This window comes from Castor canadensis, chromosome 13 (assembly GCF_047511655.1).
Source record: "Castor canadensis chromosome 13, mCasCan1.hap1v2, whole genome shotgun sequence".
NCBI lineage: Eukaryota > Metazoa > Chordata > Mammalia > Rodentia > Castoridae > Castor > Castor canadensis.
In genome coordinates, this window is record NC_133398.1 from 22,214,964 (window position 1) to 22,239,781 (window position 24,818).

The following is a 24,818-nucleotide window of genomic DNA, read 5'->3' on the forward strand; positions in this document are numbered from 1 at the left end:
TGTGTAATAAACCACCTGACTCTAGTGTCTTATGACAATTTCTTACTTCTCACAATTCTCCAAGTTACGTGGACTTTACCTGGATTTGTTCGTGTGGCTGCTTCAGCTTACAAGGTCAGCTAAGCTAGAGGTTAAATAGAGATGGCCTTACTGGTATGCTTGACTGTAGGTGCTGGTCATCAGGGGAGTGCCTGATAACCTCAAGTTTGGTTTTTTGTTTGTTTATTTTGTTAAAAAGTACTGACTCTTGGGTCTACAGATGCCCACTGGGGAACTAAAGCAGAATAAAGCCTGGAATCCCCTACCTTCATTTTGCAACTGTCTCCTTTATCTTAAAACTTCGGGTCAGATCCTTACTCAGCTCTGCAAGTAGGTATTAATCACTTGTGACGTGTCTAGAAACTGGTAATATCTAACCTATTTCATCAAAGCTGAAGGCACAAACATAAGCGCACCAAGCTATTTTACTGTCAGCTTCTATAACGTCCTGTCCCATACCCCCAAAAGGTACCTGAAACTCTCCAGTCACTGTCACAAACCTGCAGTCACCATGAATTCCAGAAACAGTACAGCTTCACAGACAAATCACCCCATCATGGCTAAAACCATTCCTAAGTGAGAGCAATTACTCCACGACGGAAACTCTAGCTGCGCCCCCCTTCCCACCCCTATGCACACAGGAGCAAACATCTCAAGGGAACCAGATCATCCTCTCAAGCAATAAGGACTTCTCAGGAGTCACCCTGCAGAACCAGGATTGAGATAATGACCAAATAGACAACAGCTTGACCAAGGCTACTTAATTATGTGTACCTCTCACCCCTTCCCCAATTCTTCCTCTTTTTAAACTAAAGCTCACCCAAAAAATGGGTGAAATGTTTGATCTCCATCTTCCCAATATGGCTTCTATCATGACTTTTGTTTGCTTTCCTTCGGGCAAGTGGCTGGATCTAATTTGTTGGGACTCCCCAGCATCAAGCCTCTGGTCTAGGGCTATGGTTACAGTCTCAGGGCAGTATTCAGCCCAATGTGTAAGCATTTATGAAGCTTCTGTTGCAGTAAGGCTTGCTAGTATTCAACTGGCTAAAGCAAGTTACATGGCCAAAACCACTCACTGGGAAGGAGACAACCCCAGGGAACAACCACCAGGAGATGTGGTTAATTTGAGGTTATCAGTGCAACACTTACTCACTCACATGCTATACTGGGGCAGGGAGGGGACATTTGTACAAATTTCATTTGGGAATATCATAAATAGTGCTATGAACATTCCAGCACATCTTCAAGTAGAATTACTAAATCATAAGAGAAGCATGTGTTCGGCTTTAGTAGACACTGTCACACAGCTTTCCAAAACATTGTACCAATTTACATTCCCCTGCCAACTTCTACTTCTAACAGCAGTGCAGAATTTCAGTTCCCCAGCATTCTCACAACACTTGCTAATTTTCATCTTTTTTCACTTAGCTATTCTAGTGGGTATACGATGATACTTCACTTTGATTTTAATTGAGTGGCCACATTTTAAAATACTTCATGAAAGCAACCGAGGGAAAAAAAAATCTTCATACCATGAAACTAGGGAAAATACTTTGGCCTCCATCACAGCAGGCTTCTCCCAAAGTACCAGCACAGCTATCTAATTTAAACGTGAGCAGCGAGAATAATTAATCTAGCCATATGAAAAGGTACTGTGAAAAGAAAAATGAAAAAGAATCAAATAGCATACTGATAGCCAATGAATGCACACCACAAACACATGGCCACCAAGCAAATGAGAACGTAAAATAATATTTCAAAATGAAGGTTTTAAAAACTAAGAGCATGACAGAAGTTCTGAAAGAACAGAATACATGAGAAATATTGAAGCTAAAAAGGGGCTGGGTTGTAGCTCAGTGGTGGAACACCTGCTTAGCGTAGGTGAGAACGTGGGTTCAACCCCTGACACAGCTCAAAACAAAAAAAATAAACCACCCTGGTTACATGACAAAAGGATGTACAAAGAAAAATGACAAATGACAGAGACCAGGAGAGAATAAAAAAGGGGGGAGAATTCAGAAAGGGCTGGAGTCAGGAACCACAGGAACACAAGTCCCTTACACAATGGTAAACTTCAAACACTTGTCTTTCATCAAATCTGCCCTTCACCTTCCTAGCAATTAGAAAAAACAGAGCAATGCTCTGGGCAAATTACGTTAACCTGCACTCAAAGAAACTCTGGGAACTATAGTTCCAGCTAACCTATGCTGGCACAGCAGAATCAAACACACTATTATGCTCTTTAAATTTTCTGCCAATCACATTGGGGACTGCTGGAGTTTTTGGTTTTTTTGTTTTGATTTGGTTTGGCTTTTTTGTGGTAGGTGGGGTTTGAACACAGGGCCTCACACTTGAGAGGCAGGAGGCATTTTACCACTTGAGCCACTCTGACAGCCCTTTTTTGTGTTGGGTACTTTCAAGATAGGTTCTTGAGAACTATTTGCCCAGGCTGACTTCCAAATGGCAATCCTCCTAATCTCTGCCTCCTGAGTAGCTAGGATTACAGGCATGAGCCACCGATGCCTGGTGGGATTGCTGTTTTGGACTAAGGTGATGCATAAGCAAATACTCAGCAATCTACTTGTTAAGCATTACATTGCAGCATGAGTAGTGGATGGGTGGTTTTATGATACCTTCTTCAAGGCCAAGCATGTAGAAGCACATCTGTAATATCACTTGTGAAGCCCCTGGTTCAATCCCCAAAGCCACCAAAAATAGGAAGATACTCATATTAGTATTAAAGCTTGACAATATCACATTTTACCAGAATACAACTGAGTAAGGATCAATAAATTATGATTCACAGACCAACAACAGCCCACTGCCAGGTTCTATAAATTAAAACACCATTTTTGGAATACAATCATGCTAGGTTCATTTACTCACTCCCCATGGCTGCTTTTGGGATGCATACAAGGGCACAGATAAACAGTTGTGGGGCTGACCTATGCCCTGCAAAACTTAAAATAATTATTCTTTGACCTTTCACAGGAAAAGTTGGCTCTCTGAAAAAAAAATTTTTTTTAAGATACTTGAGGGAAAAAAGCATGAGTCAAATGCAAGTACTGTTATTCAGTCAAACTAGCCTTCAAGTATAAAAGCCACGGAAAACAATTTTACATATGAAGATGGCAGGGAGGGGTATTTTTTCACATCAGCCATTTAGAAGGATTTGATGAACTTCTGAGTACTAAATGATTACAGAAGTGTTATCATAGACTGTGAAGTGGTTCAAGTAGTAAAAATGCCTGCCTAGCAAGCATGAAACCCTGAGTTCAAATCCTAGTATCATAAAAAATAGTGTTACCATAGAAATTGTGTTTCATGCTGAAAAAATGTGTGCATGTGTGTGTACACTGAGGGGTTTGTGGTTTTGGGGAGAGTTGGAAGCACTGGGGAGTTGAACTCAGGGCCTAGAGCTTGCTAAGCAAGTGCTCTGCCACTTCAGCCATGCTCCCAGCCCCATACATGTTTGTTTTGGTGCTGGGGATGGAACCCAGAGCTTACACATGTTAAGCACATGCTCTGCCACTGAACTACACTTCCTGCCCAAGCATATATTTAACTGTAGAATTAAGAGCGACTGCAAAGGTAACAGAACAGAACTGGTGATGCAAATGAGGCAAACAGACAGAAGTGAAAAATCCTGGGAGCAAGAATCGATGGAGCCCGGGCACCAGTGGCTCACACTTGTGATCTTAGTACAAGAATCAACTAAATTGGGTCTTTTCTGCCAAAGAGCCAACTCATTCAGTAGAGTATGAGACTCTTAATCTCACGGTCTGAGTTTGATACCACACTATGGAATATGTCTATCATTGTGAGGATATTAGCTAATTTCCCTAGTTGTCTATGTGCTCAGTGGCATGTCACCTGGCTGTAAAGTTTCTGCCTTTAAGCAGAGAATTGTTTGTCATCAGATATACTAAAACTCAAACTGCTAGTTTTAGGATAATCATTGTCCAAAAGAATCTCTGCTTCAAGTCCCCTTGTCCCATGGGTAAATTATATAGTTGGTGCTGCCATTTCAAGTCAAACAGTCACTTCAGGCCTCAGTTTCCCCAGAATCCTAGAACTCCTTCCTTATGGGTCACCTCTATGTCTTTGAGTACATCAACCCTAAACCTCAACCTTAGTCAATCGCAAAGACCGTGAACCTGAGCTCCCTCTGTTACAGCAAGGGGCGTTCCTACATCAGGGATAAAAATGGAGACCGTCCTACTGCCCCCATGTGTGTGCTGGCTTGCCTGACTTAGGTCGGAGGCACACACACCCTTCTGAGAAGTAAATTTTGCCTTCCCCATCAACTTTCAAGCATTTGTCTGATTCATGATCATGGCAGCAACCCAGACTTTCTAACATTAGCTACTCAGGAGGCAGAAATCAGGACGATCACAGTTCAAAGCCAGCCAGGGCAAATAATTGGAGAGATCCTATTTTGAAAATACCCAACACAAAACAGGGCTGGCAGAATGTCTCAAGTGGTAAAAGTACCCACCTAGCAAATGTGAGGCTCTTAGTTCAAAGCCCAGGACCACAAAAAAAAAAAAAAAAAAAAAAAAAAAACACTTGAGGGACTTGATGGGACCGAAAATAAAGGGAGTCACAGAAACTCCTAAATCTCTAAACTGTAAAAATGGATGGAAAGTGGTGTCATTCACTTAGCTAGGAAACACAAGAGAAGAGTTGAAGAGGAAGGCATCAAGTCACGCCTGAGGCATGCTGAATGTGATTATCAAATGAATATGCCCCTATGCCCTGGTGGAAGCTGGATACAAAAATCTAGACTCAGGAGAGATGCCCTGACTGGATATAACATTTAGGAGTCATAAAATATGGAATGGGTAAAATGACCAGGGTGGTGTGTAACTTCACATGAAAGCAGCAAGACCAACATCTGAAACAGACCATTAAAAGAAACACCCTCAGAACTCACAAGAAAATAATAGCATTAGCAGTTTCACTGAATTCGGCCACACTGATCATATTTAAAACCAATTATTAAGGACTGTCTACCTTAAACCATTCAAAATAAAGTTCTTAAAAATAATGAAGGCAGCTAGGCATCACTTGATTTACACCTGTAATCCCAGCTACTCAGGAAGCAGAGATCAGGAGGATCATGGTTTGAAGCCAGCCTGGGCAAATAGTTCAAGAGACCCTATCTCGGAAAAACTCAACACAAAAAAAGAGCTGGTGGAGTGAATCAAGTGGTAGCAAGTGTCTAGCAAGTGTGAGGCCCTGAGTTCAAACCCCAGTACTGAAAAAAAAAAAAAAGTAACAATAATGAGCATAAGAGTGAAAAACAAAATAAACCCTTTAACTACCTACTTTAATTATTTTAATAGCACAGAGGACCATATTGCTCTGTATTTGGGCCTGGCACTAAGTTAAAACAAAACAAAACAAAACAAAACCTAAGATATGTGCTCAGGGTAAAGAGATGCACCACAGCTTAAGCAGGCACAGTGGCTCCTGCAGTGACTGGGTCATGCCGGCACCTTCCCCAGGAGACTGCTGCAGTCAGCCAGCCCCGCTCCATGGAGCTATGGCAGTCAAAGGTGGGATCAAAAACAGACATGGGGATGGCGAAATAGCTCAAGTGGTAGAACACCTGTCTAGCAAGCCTGGGGCCCTGAGTTCAAGCCCTAGTACCACCAAAAAACAAACAAAAAGAATGCAGACATGTTGAAAGGGATGCAAAGGACTCAGTGGAGTGCTACCCCTATACGGGACAAAATATAACATAGAAAAGGACATTGCACACAAGGAAACAAATATATAGCTATCTTAAACAAAAATGTCATATTTTTTTTTTCTTTTACAAAATTGGAGAAGGGCGGAACAAGTCCCATCTGGGGAGGTTGGGGGGAAGGTGTGGGAAGGAGATGTAGGGTGAACATAGCGCAAATACTGTGTACACATGTATGTAAATGGGAAAATGAGACCTGCTGAAACCATTCCAGAAATGAGGGAAGGAGGGATACAGGACAATGATGGAGGGGTGAATTCAAGTATGATATATTTAATATATTGTAAGAACTTTTGTAAATGTCCACAATGTACCCTCAGCACAATAATTTTTGGAAAAAAAAAAAAGGACATTGTAGCCGTATGGAGAAGGAGTTTGCAAAGAAATACAACCCCACCTGGCAGTGCAGCCTGGGTTAATGTCGGTAGTTAGGCTAATATCTGAAACCAAACATTTCATCTACTTCTACCAAGGCCCAGTGATCATTCTTCTGCTCAAACCTGATTAAATGCTAGGGTAGCGCTACACACCCAAGGATCCATTCAAATACAAGGACTGACACTAAATTGCACACACCAGAGACGGAAACTTCAGCAGAGTTAAGGGAACATCTTTATTGTGTCTTTGAATCTTAATTGTGTTTTGTACAAAAAAATCCTCTGAAATGGCTTATTATAAAATAAGTACCAAACTGCTTATATTTCTATTTATTTTCTATTTCACACTTCTCTGTCCTATATTTTTCCCTCTCAAAATCTACTTCTTTAAAAAATAAATCAGGAGATGTGACAAAAAGACATAAAAAATGAAGCCACTATGAACTGCACATACAGAGTCAAGAATGTATGCAGGTAAGGCTCTGGATGGGTAGAGCCTATGTAGAAGTAGATGAAGTATCAAAGGTGTTAACTACCAAGTTCCTCTCCAGGATGCACTGGCAAGCAAGGTTGTCAAACTCTTTCTTGACATGACTGAGACATCCTTTTCTATGCTCTATGCTTCATGATGGGCTGTTCAAGTCCTAACTAACCTCCAGCACCTCAGAACATGACTTATCCATGGAGATAAGACATTTAGAGAGGCAATTAAGGTAAAAAGAGGTCATAATCCACCTAAACCTTATAATACACAGATGTCCTTACAAGAGGAGATTAGGACACAGACGGGCAGAGGGAAAAACCAATCCAAGGAGACCCCAGAAGAATCCAACTCTTCAGAAACTAGTTCTCATACTTCTGACCTCTAGAATGGTCAGAAAATAAATTTTTGTTGTTTAAGGCACCCAGTATGATATTTTGTTATGGCAGCCCTTGCAAACTAATGCAGCCTGGAAGAAGGAAGTGTCCTAGCTGGGTAAGTATTCACAAATATTCTTGACTCCATCCTAGACATATGAAATCCCACAACAGAAAAGGGGTTTTGATAGGTGGTGACTATGCCTTAAATAAGGCAATGATAAAATCTAAAAATCATAACATTTAAAAGGGAAATATTTATAATAAAAAAACTAAAGGGACACAATACTTACAATTAGAAAGGGACAGAAAGGTTTAGAATAGTGCCAGCTATAAAGAAGAATGAAGAAAAACACTCCAATCAAGATGTGTCTATGCCTGAGATGAAAATTAACTAAAAGGTGAATGAATAATTGAAAAACAAGCTGGTCAAGCAAGGAAATGTAATGGAGGCAACTCTGAAATAGTTCTCTGGGATTAAGAGTTCTGTAAATTTCCTTTTAATATTCAAGCTAACAGAATCTTTGATGTTTAACAATATTTTCAGGCTTCAGTGAAAAGATATTTGCAATGGGTGCTAGTAGAATGTGGTTCTTTGTATGCTCCACCTCCCCTCCCCCTTTTTTTTTTAATAAGCAGGTAATGATTACTAGCAATTCCACTACACACTACTTTTTGGCATGCATCTAGAGCTAAAGAGGCCACAGATTTCAAGAAGAAAGTAAGAGAAAGCTATTCTCCAACTTGCAACTACTGAAGGGGAATCTGCTCCCTGAAGCTGGGCCAGCCAAAGTCCAGGCAGATAAGAAGGAAAAAAGCTAGAATAAAAAGGCATCATTTTATGGTGAAACTTTTAATGTTTTTAAGAGTGTCTCAAAATTTTTAATGTCTTCTAAAGTTACATTTCATGTGTCATATGACTTTTCTTTTGAGGTATTTACTTCCTTCTCAGCATAAAAATATATTACTGCTATCCTCCACCACATCCTTTTGCTTTCTATCTTGTTTCTAAATGTGATAACACATTTCTGAAATACATCCTCTTTGTCACTAGTGCAATTAGCATTACCAGTAAGAAATAGCGAAAAAGCTCTCCAACTATCTAAGATTTTGCACAATAAACTTGAATACGGCTGCATAATTTGCCTTTCTCCAGAAAAGCTTATTAAATTTTGTTGGCATTGAATGCAAAATAAAATTCCAAAATGTGCATTTTCAGTACTTTTGCTTTGACCTTTATTTGAATTTAAGACTAAGCTTTACCAAACAAGAGAATTTACACGGTAACTAGCCAACCACAGTCCTCATTATGGAATCTATGCCGTGCATTTGTTACCTAGGAAACGGACCAGAGCACAGGCAGAGAGCAATTTCAGTCTAGCAAAAGAATTCCAGCAAATCATGCTGGTAAATAAAGTCCATAAATCAACTAATCAGAAGCAAAGTCAAGAAGTATCACCTAAGAGTTAAGCTCTATGGAAACTTTTCTAAAGGAAAAAAAGAAACCTGTAGGGCTTCTTCTGGCAACTATGTAGCTCTCATAAGTAAATATTGTGAGCAGGTTTCTTTACAAACACAAACTGTCATAAAATAAACTGTTCAAAATAAATGGCTTCTCTCCAATCTTCAGCTTCTCTATCTTTGACAGTATTTAAGAGGGAAAGCTTCTTTAGAGCCAGCCTCATACATCTGGTACCAGAATATTAATCCAAGAATGAATTCTGCATTTTTCAGCAAGCAGCCTGGGTTGGGTTGTTCTTAAACAATGCAGGCTGATAAAGGCTGGAATGAGAGGTGTCAGCCCACACCTCTCACAGTCAGACTGTCTTCCTTGCTAGGTCAAAACACTGAATGAAAAAGGACTTGAAAGTGACCTGTAATAAAGAATAAAACTGTTACACTCCAGTTTTCTGCTTGACTATTGCCAATGCCAATCACTCATCACTTGCAGGTTCCAGTTAATACAAAGTGGCCATTTTAAGTTTCCTTTAATGATACCAGATTGATACTTAACAAACAGAAAAAATGCTAACCAAAAAAAAAGCTATCAAATTTAACTATTAGTGTTGCTTTAAAAAGCTGGTAAATGTCAGCACGTTTTAAAATCCAATTTTATACAAATTCGAATTTTCTGAAAGTAAAGTAACATTTATTTGTCATAATGTAAAAAAATTCAACCAGGAAAAATGAAAATTTATATGTCTTGCTGAACATCAACGTAGTAAAAGGAACGTAAATTAAAAATCTATATTCTCCTCTGGAATGTTTCTAATTATACTTAAATATTGATTGTAATTACTACAAAAAGCAAAAAAAAAAATTAGTTTCTATGTATCAGTCAAAAACAAACAAAAAGTTAGGTATTATCATTGAGCCATCCCACATAAAGACATCACAGTGCTGATCTATTAAAGCAATTCTTAATACAGGCTGTCCTCTGTTAATGTTTAGTTTACACAGTGACTCTTTGTTAAGTCTTATCACTCCCACTGACAGCCTGGCAAACACATAAACAAGCAACTGAATGTGTGAGCTTATCTTTTTAGTACTTAAACCAGCTGATGCAGAGCTAAAATTCTGACAGTGATCTAGAACTCCCTTCAAAGCTAAAGCCAGACCTAATTTCAAAACCTCTCTCTACTCTTTGGGCTGTTCATAATAGAAAGGAGAGGGGAACCGTGGTTAAGAGCATACCAGAGCCACACTCTAAGCTCTGAGTCTTTGTGCAGAGTTGAAATTCACTTACCTAATCTAGACTGGAAGTCACAGCAGGAACTAATAAAATTTGATCAACTCAAAAGGGCCTGCTAGATCACTGTTAGATGAAGTCTCTTCTAGGTTTTAAGTGTGCATAAATGTATAGTCCAAGCATTTATAAAACTGGGTATACAATAATATTAATCTACTAATGTAACTGGGGCAAGAATCTAGGATAAATTTTTCTCCTAGAAAAGGTCACTATTTTAAGTATATTAAACTCTTTTATGACAAAAATTAGTTTGCCTAAGTAAAATGCATCCAAGTGTACATTTTTCTGCTGAATTTCTGCATCTTACTTAATGGAAACCTAAATATTTTTCCATCAGAATATTTTTCCTTAAATTTAGATGATAACACTTTTAAAAAGAAAGAAAAACAAGCCTCCACTTTCTGCAAATGACTGTACCTATAATTGTCTTAGTCCTTCCCAAAGTGGTTTTTTTTTTTTTTTTTTTAAAAACTCTCTGGTAAAAATCAGACTTACTCGCATTCTCACATAGTAGGCACAAACTAAAGTACTCAGAAGTGAGATGCGGATTGAGATTAACACAAAGATATAACCCCCAAACCACCTAAAAACTCTGAGTCTGTAACACTGATTTTCTGGATGCTTTATTATTTGGTTAACTATAAATACATAGAAACTGTTCATAAAGACACTTAGCCAGCAAATTAAGTAAAGAAATAAGAAATGTCAACCTAGAGTACTTTTCGAAATACTGTATCCAACAAATGCAACAACCTAATCCTTGGGTTATATGTATAGAACACAAAACCACATCGAGTGGAAGGAAAGCATAATCTTAGAGAAAAAGGCCAATTCTAACCTTCAGGTTCTCCTCATATGTTGTGAAGATACCTTAAACCAGCAAAGAAAAGGCTTTAGCCCGAATGGAAAGCTAGATCATTATTTACTGCACTCGAATGTCACCCCCACCATAGAAGCTGTCAGTACCTGCCTCGCTCGTTAACTGTTTAGAGAACATTCTTTCAGTGCTAATCCTAATGAGTGGGGGGTGGGGGGGAAGAACCAAAACTTTACTCCAAAACTTCAAAACAAAAACAAAAAAATAAATATCCGTAATTGTAAAAAATCACAGCCATGTTCTTCTCCCCCCACCCCCCGAAGTCCCTATTTAACCTTTAAGAAAGTAAATAAAATAAAAACAAAGCAACGAGAAGGCCAAATGCAGTCTTTGGCTTTGGTTTGATTTTTGATGTGGTGCTGGTCACCCCACCTCCTCCTGCCCGGGAGACCCGGTTTCTCGATGTATTTGATAACAAACACAAATCACTGTGCGCAGCCTCCGATGGGGGCGGAAGAGCCTTTCGGAGAAAGCCCTCCTCCGTTAGAAACAATAAATAAGGCGCCGAGCGGCGCACGTTCCTTCACACACGCCCCACTCGCACCTCCGGGTGCCTCCCGCCTCGGGAAGCCGCGGCTGTCCCCACGGCCATGTCAGACTTGGGGACTGGCGGGGCAGACCTGGTCTCTCTCCTTCCCACCTCCAGCCGACGAGCGCAGGAGCGGCCGGGCCAGACCTGCGGCGCCCACGGCAGATGCTGGGCAGCCGGCGGCCCGGGGGAGCGCGCGCGGCTCCGGGGTCCCCAGCACCGGGGTCCCCGCCCCCAGCCCTCCTCCCCCGCCCAAAGCTATCGCCACCGACGTCCGGCGCGCTCCCCGGAGACCAGACAAAAGGAGGGTTCAGCGGGTCACGGCGCGGCAGCCCCCCACACAAAGAGGCTCCCGGCCCGGAGGCCGCGTCTGCGCGCTCGTCCCCGCCCCGCGCGCGGGCTCTCACCCACCTGCAGGTGTCTGTGCGTCTGTCCATAGGAACGCGAGCGGCGGGGGGGCCTGCGGGAGCCGAGCGGCCGGGGCTGGACGGGGCGGGCCGGAGGGGAGGAGCGCGGGAGCACGGCGGCCGGAGCGCGGGGCAGCGAAGGCCAGCGGAGCGGGGAAGGGGCCCGCGGGCAGCGCGGCGGGAGGGGGCGCGGGCGCCAGCCTGGCTCGGCCACCGCGCGCGCCGCTCCGTGCGCCCCGGGCTCGGCGCGCCCGGCTCGGAGCGCGGGGGGCGGGGCGCGGGCGGGGCGGGGCCGGGCGCGGGGCGGGGGCTCGGACCCCGGGCTCCAGCCTGCACCGGAAACGCGCCGTGGTCGGCGAGACCCACAGGAAGTGTGTAACGACACCTCCTACAACGCGCACCGAGCTCGCCGTGGTCGCTGCCCGGAGGAGGCCGACTGACCCTTGTGCGGCACACGCCCGCGCGCTGCTGACGCTGGGGACCTGCCAGTCCGACAGGTAGGGGGCTCCCTGCATCCAGAGGAGGGCAGCACCCGCGAGAGCCAGACGCCGCGAGCTTGCTGTTCCCGACCTCCGCACACCTTCACCTAAACCCAAGAACCGGACGGAACGTGCTCCGTCCATGCGGCACCTGTGATAACGCACTGAGCAGAGTCACCTCCACGCCAGGAATGTGCGACAACACCTCCGATCGACAGACTGCATGCAGCCCATAGTGACCGCTGCCCCGTGGAGGTGCCTGTCCTCCAGCTGCCACACACACCACTATCCTTCCCACGGAACAGGGCTGCTTAGTCACAGCTGAAACTCTCAGACTAATGCTTCAACACACCAGGGACACGAGAACACCACCTGCACGACATGGTCCAACAGAGGTGAGGCTGCACCTTTAACACTTTAATAACACCGGGTGCTCACATTTACACCGAGTGCTTCGCAAATACTAATTTATTTAGTCCGAAGTAGTCTGTGAAGTGGGTGCTATTAACCTTACCATCTTATGGATGAGGAAACTGAGAACCAAAGAAGTGAAGAAATCGGCTCAAAGTTCACATATATCGTGGCTGGAGGAGTCTAGATTCATCCCAGGCAATCTGTCTCCAGGGTCCATGCTTTTGACTTCCTTTCTACTCAGCACTGAGCATCTTCAAAGCATCAGTAATGGAAATAAGTAACATTTAGAGCATATCTGATTAGCCTTATGTAGTGCACCACCTGTGAAGGAGGTGTGAGAAGAGAGTATGAGACAGAGAAAGAGGCTCTGAACAAAGGAGAATCCACTGTCACCCCAAACCTGAGGAGGTAGTGTCCATTGTCACATCAGCCAGTTTTCTCCTGTGTGCCAGCCTGCACCAACCAGTCCGTCTTAATGTTGCGTAGTTTCAAGTTGATACTCTTAATACCTGCTATCAACAATCTTCGTGGTCAGGCTGAATTTAAAAATCTGTGATTCCAGCTACCGGGGAGGCAGAGATCTGGAGGATCGGAGTTTGAAGCCAGCTCGGGCAAATAGTTCTGCAAGACCCTATCTGGAAAAAACCCATCACAAAAAAAGGGCTGGCAGAATGGCTCAAGGGGTAGGCCCTGGGTTTAAACCCCTGTATTGCACAAAATAATAATAATATACCCCAAAAAAAGTGTGTAAACATTTTTGAAACAGTCGTGGCTATACAAAACAAAACCCACATAGTTAATTTCTACATATTTCAAAGATGTGTTCCTGTGGAGGAATTGGAGTCCTTGTGCAGTACTGATACAAATGTAAGAAAGTGTAGACTATGCAAAACAGCATGGAGAAGCCTCAGAAAACTAAAGATAGAATTACATCATTCATAATCCAACATTCTTACTTCTGGGTAAATATCCAAAAGAATTGAAGACAAGGTTTTAAAATAATGGCACTCACATAACATCCCGGAGGTGGAAGTGATTCACGTGTCCATGGGCAGATGAATGGATGAAGAAAATGTGACATTCTTATGATGGAATATTATTCAGCCTTAAAAAAGAAATGCCACATGCTACAACATGAGCGAACCTTGAGGATATTTTTCTGAGTTAAATGAACCAATTACAGAAAGGATAAATACTGAATGATTCCACTTATGAGATATCTAGTAGTCAAAATCATGGAAGCAAAGTAGGAAATGGAGACTTGATAGTCAATGGCAATAGCGTGTAAGACAAGAAAGTTCTACAGATGTTATATAACAATTTAAATATAGTGAACTCCACCACACTGTGCACTCAAAAGTGTACTACTGAGGGTTGAACTTGGGGCCTCTCACTTGCTAGGCAGGCCCTCTGCCACTTGAGCCACGCCACCAGCCCTTTGTTTTGTTGGGTATTTTCAAGATAGGGTTTCACAAACTGTTTGGGCTGGCTTTGAACCATGTTCCTAGAAGGGTAAATTTTTTGTATTGTGTGTTTTATTTTTACCACAATTAACTTCAAATACACATATGCATTCCAATTCTCATAGTTGCATCAGGATGAATTTTGTAAATGATGCATGCATCCAGCTATGGTGGGGTACCTTGAGCAAATTAGCTCTCCCACTGAGAACTATAAAAGCGGCTGTGGAGCACCCTAGTCAGCCAAGCCTTGAGAGACCAAGAAAACAGAAAGAAAGGTAGTATCTTGAAGTGAGCCCTACATTCTCAGCCACTTTTTCTTCTGGAGGCATTGCTGATTTGTGTGTGGAGTCTAGCAAACAGAGAGTGAGTAGCATGCAGAGCTTGAGACAGTCTTATTGGAGACCCAGAATTTGTAGGTCAAGTGTATTAAGGCAATTAGGAATTGACAGGTCAAAATCCCAGAGAAAATAATCACAGTAAAAATGTCACTCACTCAGTAGGCATGCTAGTGCATTGCCTATAATCCCAGGAGGTAAGACGTGGGAGGATCCAAGTCAGAGGCCAACCACAGGCAAAAGCGGGAGACTCTTGGGCCAGAAGCATGGCTCAAGTGGTAGAGAGCATTTGCCTAGTGAGTGCAGGGACATAAGTTCAAACTCCAGAACCACCAAAAAAAAAAAAAGGCGGGAGACCTTATCTGAAAAATAAAGCAAAAAGGGCTGAAGGCATGGATCTCAAGTGGTAGAGTACTTGCCTAGCAAGCACAAGGTCTGAGTTCAAGCTTATTACTGCCAAAAAGGAAGAAAAGAGTCAATCTCTACCATTTCCCTGACAAAGGCACATGTGGATTTGGGCAGGAGGCCAAGAAATGAAGCAAACAGCAACTGCTAAAAGATAGCTAAGCAGAAATGTTTGGCTGTGCCATGGTGCTGGAAAGAATTAAATAGGAAGGAGGGGCCCCAGTGAACACCCCAGAGTTCCAGTCTCAACCGTCTAAGAAGTATACCCACCATGGGAACAAAAGGAAATCAGACATGGTCCTACTACTGCCTCAATCCCTGGCTCGATCAAGATGAACTTTCAATATTCTATCTGCTGGGCAGAAAACAATAAATCTTTGGTAGAAGAGCCTTTATCATTTTTTGTACATAACACTTGACATCCTATCAACAACTGAATAAAAACCCTAGTCAAAAAAGACAATAGAAACATGCACAGGTGGCAGATATCCTAGTTGTTAGATACAAACTTTTGAAAAGCTAACAACATAAAAACAGAATGGACAATTTCACTAGAAATCAAATCAATTCTATTTGATTTACAAGAATCAAATAGCGCCATCAGGGAAAGGGAAATCAAAACCACAATAGATGGGCATGCCTCAAGTGGAACAGCACCTGCCTAGCAAGTGCAAGGCCTTGAGTTCAAACCCCAGTATCACCAAGAAAAAACAATGTGTTCACTTAAACCACAATAGAATACCACTGCATAGCCACTAAGATGCTTATCATTAAAAAAAAAAAAAAAGGCAATAACAAGCATTTTTGAGGATATGAAGAATCGGCTCTCCCTCACTGCTAGTGGGGTTTGCAAGATGGTACAAGCACTTTGAAAAACGGACTGGCAAGTCCCCAAAAGGTTAAACATAGTTAGCATATGGCCCAGCAGCTCTACTCCTAGGTATATAACCAAGGAAAATGAAAACACGTCAGCACAAAAACTTGTAACTAAATATTCACAGCAGCATTATTCATCAGTCAAAATGTACGAAGAACCCCAGCATTCATCAACCCTTAACTGAAATATTAGTTGACAATGAAAAAGAATAAAGTGTTGATTATTGGGGTTTTTTTATAGGGTATTGCTATAGAGCTCAGAACTGGCCTGCAACATGCTTCATATTAGGTCCCCCTGCTTCAGCCTCCCAAGTACGGGGATTACAGGCATGCACCACCAAGTCCAGCAAGAAGTTTTGTGTTTTCTTGTGGTGCTGGGGATCAAACTCGGCCTTGTTCATGCTAGGCAATCACTTTGCCACAGCCATATATCCCCAGCCTTTGTTAGGATTTTTGTTCTTTCTTAAGAGGAAGGGTCTCACTATGTTGTCCAGGCTGGCAACTCCTGGGATCAAGCAATCCTTCTGCCTCAGCCTCCTGAGTAGCTGGGATGTGTGTATGCTTCACTGCCGGCCCCCCCCCCCCCCCCTGCACACACACACTGGTATGGTTTCTACTTCAGCGGTAAGGTATCTATCTGTAAAGAGAAATTATAAGCCAAGATGTCATTTTCTAGGAGAGCCCTGAAAGGAAAGTTGGGTTTAGGTTTGTCAGTCATTTCGGACATAATGGGGTGAATCCAAAATGCCTGAAACACAGAAATATATTACTCCCAGATCCCAGGGAGGTGAGCGGTGCTGACAGGAGGCCACCAGGAATCTGGAGGCAGCAGGGAACTAAGCCAGTAAGTGGAGAGAGAGGAGGAAAGAAAGGAAATCTGTGGTACCAGGTGCTTATTAAGGCTGACGGGCATTATCCCTTAGGCTTTTCAGAGGTATTATGAATTTACCACTTTAAAGAAAACACAGGCAAAGGGAAAAGGTTTTACACGACACTGATATGACCATCAGGTTTTACAGTAGTCGGCTGCCATAGGGTATGGTCGGGATTGATTCTGGGATGAGGAGTAAGTGGGCTACATCACCAACGTTAGCAAGAGGAAAGGAAGTTTTCATGAGGCCAAAGGTGAGAAGATACAAGGGGGTTCAAATAACATGTCAGGCCAAAATAAGGTGTTGAGGCAGCGACTATATCAGAGAAATTAATGACATGGACACATGCAAAAACATGGATGAACCCTGAAAACATTAAGCTAAGTGAAGAAAGCCAGTCACCAAAGGTCATACAAGATTCCATTTCAGTGAAATGTCCAGAAGAGGCAAATCAGTAGCAAGAGAAAGCTGATGAGTGGTTTCACAGGACTGAGAGGTTTTGGTGAAAATGTAGGATAAATGCTAGAAGACTGTTTCTTTCTGGGGTGATAAAAATGTTCTAAAAATTGATTGTGTTGGTGGCTGCTCAACTCTGTGAATATACTAAAAACTACTTAATTGTATACTTTAATGAATGAATTGTATGGTGTGTGATTTATATTATCAATAAACCTAGTTTGGTTTGGATTGGTTTTGAGACTAAGTGTCATTTTGTTGCCCAGACTGGAATATCCATCCTCACCATTAGCATTCATCTTTAACTGATGAGCCTAACAGTGCAATACAACAAGAAAAAGAAACAAAAGGCACACAGAATGGAAGAGATAAAACTTTCTTTATTTGTAGATACATGATCACATACATTTAAAAATAAACCCCAAACAATCTGCAAAAAAGCTGCTAAAACTACTAAGTAGATTTAACAATTTCAAGACATAAGGCCTGCTTACAAAATTCTATTTCTGCATGTTAGCAAAGAACCATTAAAAAGTGAAATTCAAATTTATCTACAATAGCATCAATAATATGAAATGCTTATGGGTAAATTAACATTTTGCATGAAAGCCATAAAATATTGCTGAGCAAAACCTAAAAAAAAGAGAGAAAGGAAGAGACCTACTACAGGTTGAGTATCCCTTATCCAAATTGTCTTTAATGAAGACAAACTAGCTTCATTTTATATAAGAAGATGCTGTGTAAAGAGCTAATTTTACTGCTTTACGCTGATTGGTTGGTTGTAATATGTACTTTTCTGAAAGAAGACAGTGAATGAGAATAAGGCTTAGAGGACAAAATCCTCAAAATACAAAGGACATAATGTCTTAGAATTCCACTTAAAGAGACTTATGTTTGATTCAGCTAGTATCTCGATTATAATTTCAAGTCTTATAGCTACAGAAATTGTTTGTTTTTTTTTTCCAGAACAAACATGGTATCCTTATACTACAACAGGGAAGGCAACAAGCATTCAATTTTAACTGCTGAGCTTTTGTACTTTTTGAACATAGCAGTTGACATTATTGCTTCTTTTCCTTCACAGTCTGGAATTCATCTGCCTCATTAGCTTTTCCAATTTGATTGCTAGGGCCATGTTTCCTTTAATCTTCAATCTTCCTGACATGAAGGCCATTGTTGGCTTTAGTTTCCCTAAAATGAGAAAATGAGAGGGGGAAAGCAATCATTAGTGCCCTAAGGATGTACGGCTTCAAGAATATACATTAAAAGAATTTCCTTTAGTTATATAAGTCTCAGAATCACAGAAATTTCTATTGTAGCATTTTATATCAGTATCTAGGGAATTTCAATTTCCTACTTAGATACGAACAATATCCTGTAAAATAGAGATGACATAAAAAACAACAATCAGCAAAAGATTATGGCAAAAAGCTGAAGATACATTTTTATGTATACAAGTTACAATACACTAAAAGAAACATGGCACTAAAATGAATTCTGGTAAACAAATACTATCTACTTCAGTTAATTTTCCAATCTGTCATAGCTCATTAAACTTTTAACCATTTCAAGTTTAAATTCAAGGGATCAAGGACTAGGACCATGGCTCAAGTGGCAGAGTCCTTCCCTAGCAAAGGCAGGGCTCTGAGTTCAATACCCAGTACTAAAAAAAAAAAAGATAAAGGAAGACACTGAGCTGGGTGCTGATGTCTCACACCTGTAATCCTGTATCTTATCTCAACCAGCAAAAACCCTTGCTCCTTCCTATTATTGCTTATACTCTCTCTTCAACAAAATTAGAAATAAGGGCAAAGTAGTTTCTGCCGGGTATCGAGGGGGTGGGGGGAAGAGAGTGGGGGGTGGGGTGGGTGGTAAGGGAGGGGGTGGGGGCAGGGGGGAGAAATGACCCAAGCATTGTATGCACATATGAATAACAAAACAGTAATAAAAATAAAATTTAAAAAAAAGGAATGTGTAAATACAATCCACAAAACATGGGAGAAAGCATTTGAAATTATATATCTGGAAATATATAAAGAATTCTTAACTCATTAACAAAAAGACCAATTTAAAAATGAGGAAAAGGCTGAATAAACATTTCTTCAAGAAAGTTATACACATCACCAATAAGCACATGAAACAAATGCTTGATATGGCTAAAGCCATTATGGAATGCAAATCAAAACTGGAAGATACCACTTCACATTCAAGAGGATGGCAATAATAATAAATGAGAAAAATCATATAAAATGAAAAAAAATCATAAAAATCATGAAAAATATTAAGAGGAGGGATATAGAAGAAACAGAAACCCTTGTTTGTGGAATGTAAATAGGACAGCCATGATAGAAAACATTTTGGCAATTCTTTAAAAACTTGAACACAGAATTACCATATGGCCTAGCAATCCCATTTCTAGAAAGATACCTAAGAAAAGTGAATACTTATGTCCACACAGAAATTTGCATACGAATGTTTGTACGAATAAAAGCAGGAGAAACAAACTATCCACCTGCAGGTAGATATATACAAATTGTGATATATTCTTAAGATAGAATTTTATTCAGCCATTACAAGAAATGAACCATTGATATATGCTACAGCTTAAGATGAACCTGGATATATTATACCAAGTGAAAGAAGTCAGATGGAAAGATCATATATCATATGATTTCTATAGGAAATATCCAGAATATGTAAATCAGTAGAGCAAAAAATCAGTAGATTAGTGATTGCCAGTGGGAGGCAGGATAAGAATTATTGAAATAGAACAAAATACTCTTCTGGGGTGATGACACTTGACAGAAGAGGTGGTAGCATTGTGAATGATGGAATTATACATTTCATAATGGTTAATTGCATGATTTGTGAATTGGCCCTCATTTTTTTTAAAAAAGAGAATGAATTACTAATATATGCCACCATAAGAATGAAACTTGAAAATATTATGCAAAGCTAAAGAGGCCAGTCATAAAAGATCACATTACATTCCCTTGTTCATACGAAGTTAGGAATAGGGAAAACTACAGAGACGGAAAGGTGACTGACTAGCTGTTGTTGGAGCTGGAGGTGGGAATACAGGAGGATGTGGGGCTCCTGACTAATGGTATGAGGTTTCTTTCTGAAGTGATGAAAATGTTGTAAGAGCAAGTGTGATGACAAATCTACACACCACTGAATTATTCTATCTATCTACCTACCTTCCTACCTACCTACCTATCTTCGTATCTATCTATCTACCTATCTATCTATCTATCTATGTATCTATCTACCTATCTACCTACCTACCCACCCATCTATCTACCTATCTGAGATAGGGTCTCACTATGTAACCTCAGGCTAACCTCAAACTTACCACCTTCCTGCCTTAGTTTCCCAAATTCTGGGATCACAGACATGTACCACCATGGCTGGCTGAATTATACTTTTAAATGGGTGAAATGTATGGATACATCAAATATAACTTGACCAAGTCATTAAAAAATCAAAACTATTGACATGTAGCAAGATATTAAATTAGTAATTAAAATCTTCCAACAAAAAATTCAAGCTCTAAATGGCTTCTCTAGTTAGTTCACAAAATTAATTACACGTATGTATATAAGGAGAAGGTAATTAAAAACAAAATTAAGACTATAATTCCATTCACAACAGAATAAAAAAAAGAATGAAATACTTAGAGGGAAAAGCATCAGCTACAACAAGAATAATGATATTTAGACCTCGGCAGGGAGGGGGTTTAGAAAGAGTAATACAGATGGGCTGAATTTGATCAAAATACATTATATGCATGTTGTAAATATTATAATGAAATCCCTTTGTACAATTAATTGATGCTAATAAAATTAAATTTAAAAAAATTCTCAAAATATACTATTAAGAAAATGAAAAGAAGGGCGGGAGGCGTGGCTCAAGTGGTACAGTGCTTGCCATTAAGCACAAGGATCTGAATTCAAACCCCAGGACTGGAAAAAAAAAAAAGGGAAAAGAAATGAAAAGACAAGCCACAGACCTGGAGGAAAAACTGCAAATTATATATCTGATAAAGAACAAGCATTCAAAATATAAATATTTTATATATATGTACAACATATATTTATACATATAAATATGTCCAACATATTTATATACAAACATGTTTGTGTATAATGTAAATCTGTATTTATACTTATTTAGAGTTATATAAATATAAAAATAAATTCTTTATATAAAGCATCTTACCACTCAATAACAAAAAAACAATCTCAGGGGTGGTAGTGTGGCTCAAGCAGTAAGAACGCCTGCATAGCAAGCATGAGGCCTTGAGTTCAAACCCCAGTACCAATAGAGAGACTAGAGATTTTCTGATTCCATTTATACAAAATGTCTAGACACAGAGGCAATGGTGTTTGAAGTGGAAATGGGGATAGATGCAAAGAGAACTGTTTGGTGTGATGGAAATATTCCAAAACTGGATTGCAGTGATGGTTGGCCACCTCTATACGTGTGTTAAAAATCACATACACTTACAATGGTGGATTTTCTAGTAAATAAATTATACCTCAGCAACGCTATTGAAAAATAACTATCCAAAAAATAGCTTTTAAGCACAATGTACCATATACACAAATATATATATAAACATACACACACACACATATGTATCCCTCCTCAGATAAAGTATTCTTGAATAATTTGCATTCTTTTCTCTCTCTTTTTTTTTTTTTGGCAGTCCTTGGGTTTGAACTCAGAACCTTACACTTGCTAGACAGGTGCTCTACCACTTGAGCCACTCTGCAAGCACTCTGTTTGCATTGGTTACTTCTGACTAACTGGCTTGAATGACATTGATAATTCATTGATAATTTTACACTAGAACATTAGTGTAAAATGCTGCTAACTTTTTAAGTCTTTGTGTCATTAACTTACCAGTCAGCATCATACTCTAAGAGCAAAAGTAAAGCGAGTTACCCTTAAGATTTTCCTGGCAAGTCAGGTGCTGGTGCCTCACACCTGTAATCCTAGCTACTCAGGAGGCAGAGATCAAGAAGATCGCAGTTGGAAGCCAGCCTGGACAAATAGTTCCTAAGATCCTATCTCGAAAATACTTAACACAAAAAGGGCTGGTGGAGTGGCTCAGGGTATAGGCACTGAGTTTAAGCCCAAAAAAAAAAACCAAACTTTCCTGGCACTGTGGGAGAGTGGCAGACTAGAAAATCATCCCACAAAAAGCAGGTCACTGGGCCACAGCAGAGGCTGGTGTCTATTCCTAGTACCACGGCTGGCAAAGCTGCAGCATGACCTTACTCTCAGTCAGTGGGCTGCTGCAAGTTTTGCACCTCCCATTGTGTTGTAGGAAATATAATATCTTGGTCCAGCGAGCAGAAGGAGGCCCATCTCAGAATCTTTCTGAATTACCTCTCTGCTCCCAATATTATAAGTTAGCTGCTTGATCACGGGAAAAAAAAAAAAAAAAAAACACCTATTTTCTGTTTGTTAGAAGAAGAAGAAATGGCAAAAAAGACAAGGCTAAAAACAGCCTTCCACTGTTGGGAACAGTTACAAGTCCTGATGATTTATGCAGGGATAAAGTAAAACATCAGAACATTTTTTTAAATTTTCCTCAACTGTCCAGATGTGGTGGTGCTTGCCTGTAATGCTAGCTGCTCTGGAGGCAGGAAGATGGTAAGTTTAAGGTTAACCCAGGCAAAGTTAGCAGCAAGACTGTCTCAAAAACAAAATATAAACAAAAGGCTTGGGGGTATAGCTCAAGTGGTAGAGGACTTGCCTAGCATGCACATAGCCCCAGTACTGCAAAAATAAATAAATAAATAAATATTCCATGAACAACAGGTAAACTAATAAAATTGCAAACTCACCTGAAAACATTTTGACAAAATCATCAGTAGTCATACTCAGCACCACATCTGCCCGATCAGAGGGCTTTCCTTGTCCAACATTCCCATTCTTGTTTTTCAGATCAAGAAACCACGTGCCTCCATCTTTACCTAGAGACAAATATATGGAAATAATCTTAATTTCTACAACTAGAATAATCTTCCAACATGCTGCTTCCCGGGTTAAAAGCCTTAGGCTTCTATCAATCAAACTCAGCAAATATTTACTAAGCACTTCTTATATTCCAGGTACTGTGCTAGGCTCTGAAGACCCTTCACTAAATAAGAACGACTTGGTCTCCTCACAGGGACTGGGAATGGAAGGCGATGTAGGAGCCCACTGATAAAGGACCAGAATAACTACAGTGGTGAAATTCATACAGACAGACATTAGAACAGAGATTCCTAAGGACTGCGGGCAGGAGAGATAGGCAGTTATTGTTCAATGGGTACAGGACTTGAGTTTGGGATGCAAATTCATTCTAGAGATAAGACAGTGGTGACGGTTGCAATGTGAACGTACTTACTACTACTGAACTGTACTCTTAGAAACAGTCAAAACGGCAACTGTTATGCATATTTTGCCACAATAAAAAAAAAATTAAACTAGCCAGGTGGGGTGGCACATACCTATAATCCCAGCACTGGAGAGATGGAGGAGGCAGGAGGATCATGAGTTTCAGGCCAGCCATAGCAAGATGTGTTTCAAGAAGCAAAATGAGAAACACAGAAAGAAAGAAAAGAAAAGCTACACCGGGGTTGTAGCTTAGCGGTAGAACACTTGCCGAGCATGCATGAGGCTCTGGGTTCAATCTGTAGCACCACAGAAGAAAAACATGTTTTTAGTTAAAAAACAGGTCTAGGCAAGCTTGGATGAAACTGAGCTTTGAAAGATAAGTAAGAATCAATTAGATGGACAGGGAAGAGGAAAAATATTTCAGGCAATGGGAACAGGATATGCAAAATAAAAACAAAACTAACATTATCAAGACTGCATGCAGCGGGCCAAGTGCTCACATTTGTAATCCCAGCTCCTTGTGAGGTAGAGACTGGTACCATCACAGTTTGAAGCTAGCCCAGGCAAAGTTAACAAGACCCCATTTCAACAAATAAACCAGGCACAGTGGAATGCACCTGTCATCTCACCCTGACAAAAGCCCTATATGAAAAGTAACTAAAAGCAAAACAGGTTTGAGGTGTGGCTCAAGTGGTACAGCAGCTTAGACCCTGTGTTCAAACCCTAGTACTATATATATATATACATAGTGCATGCAGCACTAGTATGGAACTGAAAATAGTGCAGAGGGACTGCAAGGTGGAAAGGGAGAGGACAGCTCATCGGATTAGGTCCTGAGGCAGGCCTGTGAGCAGGTGAAGGGTTCCCAGCTTGGTGCTATGGGCTCCCTATGGAAGGAAAACAACAGAATGACATTTGCATTTTAAATAGGCTCCTCACCTACAGCTTAGTAGGTCTTAGAGGACACAGATAGGGAGCAAGGACTGCATGGGGAGACTGGGGGAAGAATTCTGAGCTTGAGGGTGTGTGCCAGGACCAGGATTAGGGCTGGGAGCTGGAAGACAGATCAGAACCGCAAGGCCAGCTAAGTGAATGAGTATACAGAAGTGAAGGTGGGGAGGGCGCACAGGAACATGTGTTCGCTTGGGGCTTTGGAAGTTGGGTAGACCTGTGTGTTTTCTTGACTGAGAGGGGCTGGCTGACAAGAAGCAGATTCAGTGGGTGTGTTAAGGGCAGTCTGGGGAATGGTGAGCTATGCTGGACATTTTCTCACGGAGGCATCTTAGGGACAGCCCAGTAAACATATCAAATAAAGTCTGGCCAAGCTAGAAACAGAGGTACATTTTCACAGAGCCACTAGTTCATGTGGTCAGTGAAGCCACATGAATGGATAGGACTTCCTACACAAAGTCTGCAGTGTGAAGAGTGCTAAGATAGAGTCTTTGCTCCCATTTCCTGCATAGGGAACAGGAAATATTCTTCTCCTTTCTCTCCTACCCCCCACCCCTGTCTATCTAAACTTTATCCTGTTTTACTA

At 41.0% G+C, this 24,818-nt stretch overlaps 2 protein-coding genes across 3 annotated transcripts in view; both read right to left on the reverse strand.

Annotated features, from left to right (window-relative positions):
* Positions 1–11,703, reverse strand: part of Kiaa1958 (KIAA1958 ortholog) — a 151,382-nt gene extending 139,679 nt beyond the window's left edge. For both annotated transcript variants that reach the window (XM_074051247.1, XM_074051248.1), the window contains exon 1: positions 11,593–11,703. The gene's annotated coding sequence lies outside the window, so the exon portion shown is untranslated. The remainder of the gene's footprint in view (positions 1–11,592) is intronic.
* Positions 11,704–17,248: 5,545 nt separating this feature from the next.
* The window catches only part of Hsdl2 (hydroxysteroid dehydrogenase like 2), a 58,926-nt gene continuing 51,356 nt past the window's right edge, over positions 17,249–24,818 (reverse strand). Inside the window, exons 10-11 of the mRNA XM_074051250.1 lie at positions 22,747–22,875; positions 17,249–18,079 (exon numbers count right to left, since the gene is read on the reverse strand). Of these exons, the coding sequence (XP_073907351.1) occupies positions 17,967–18,079; positions 22,747–22,875 (242 nt within the window). The 3' untranslated portion in view covers positions 17,249–17,966. The remainder of the gene's footprint in view (positions 18,080–22,746; positions 22,876–24,818) is intronic.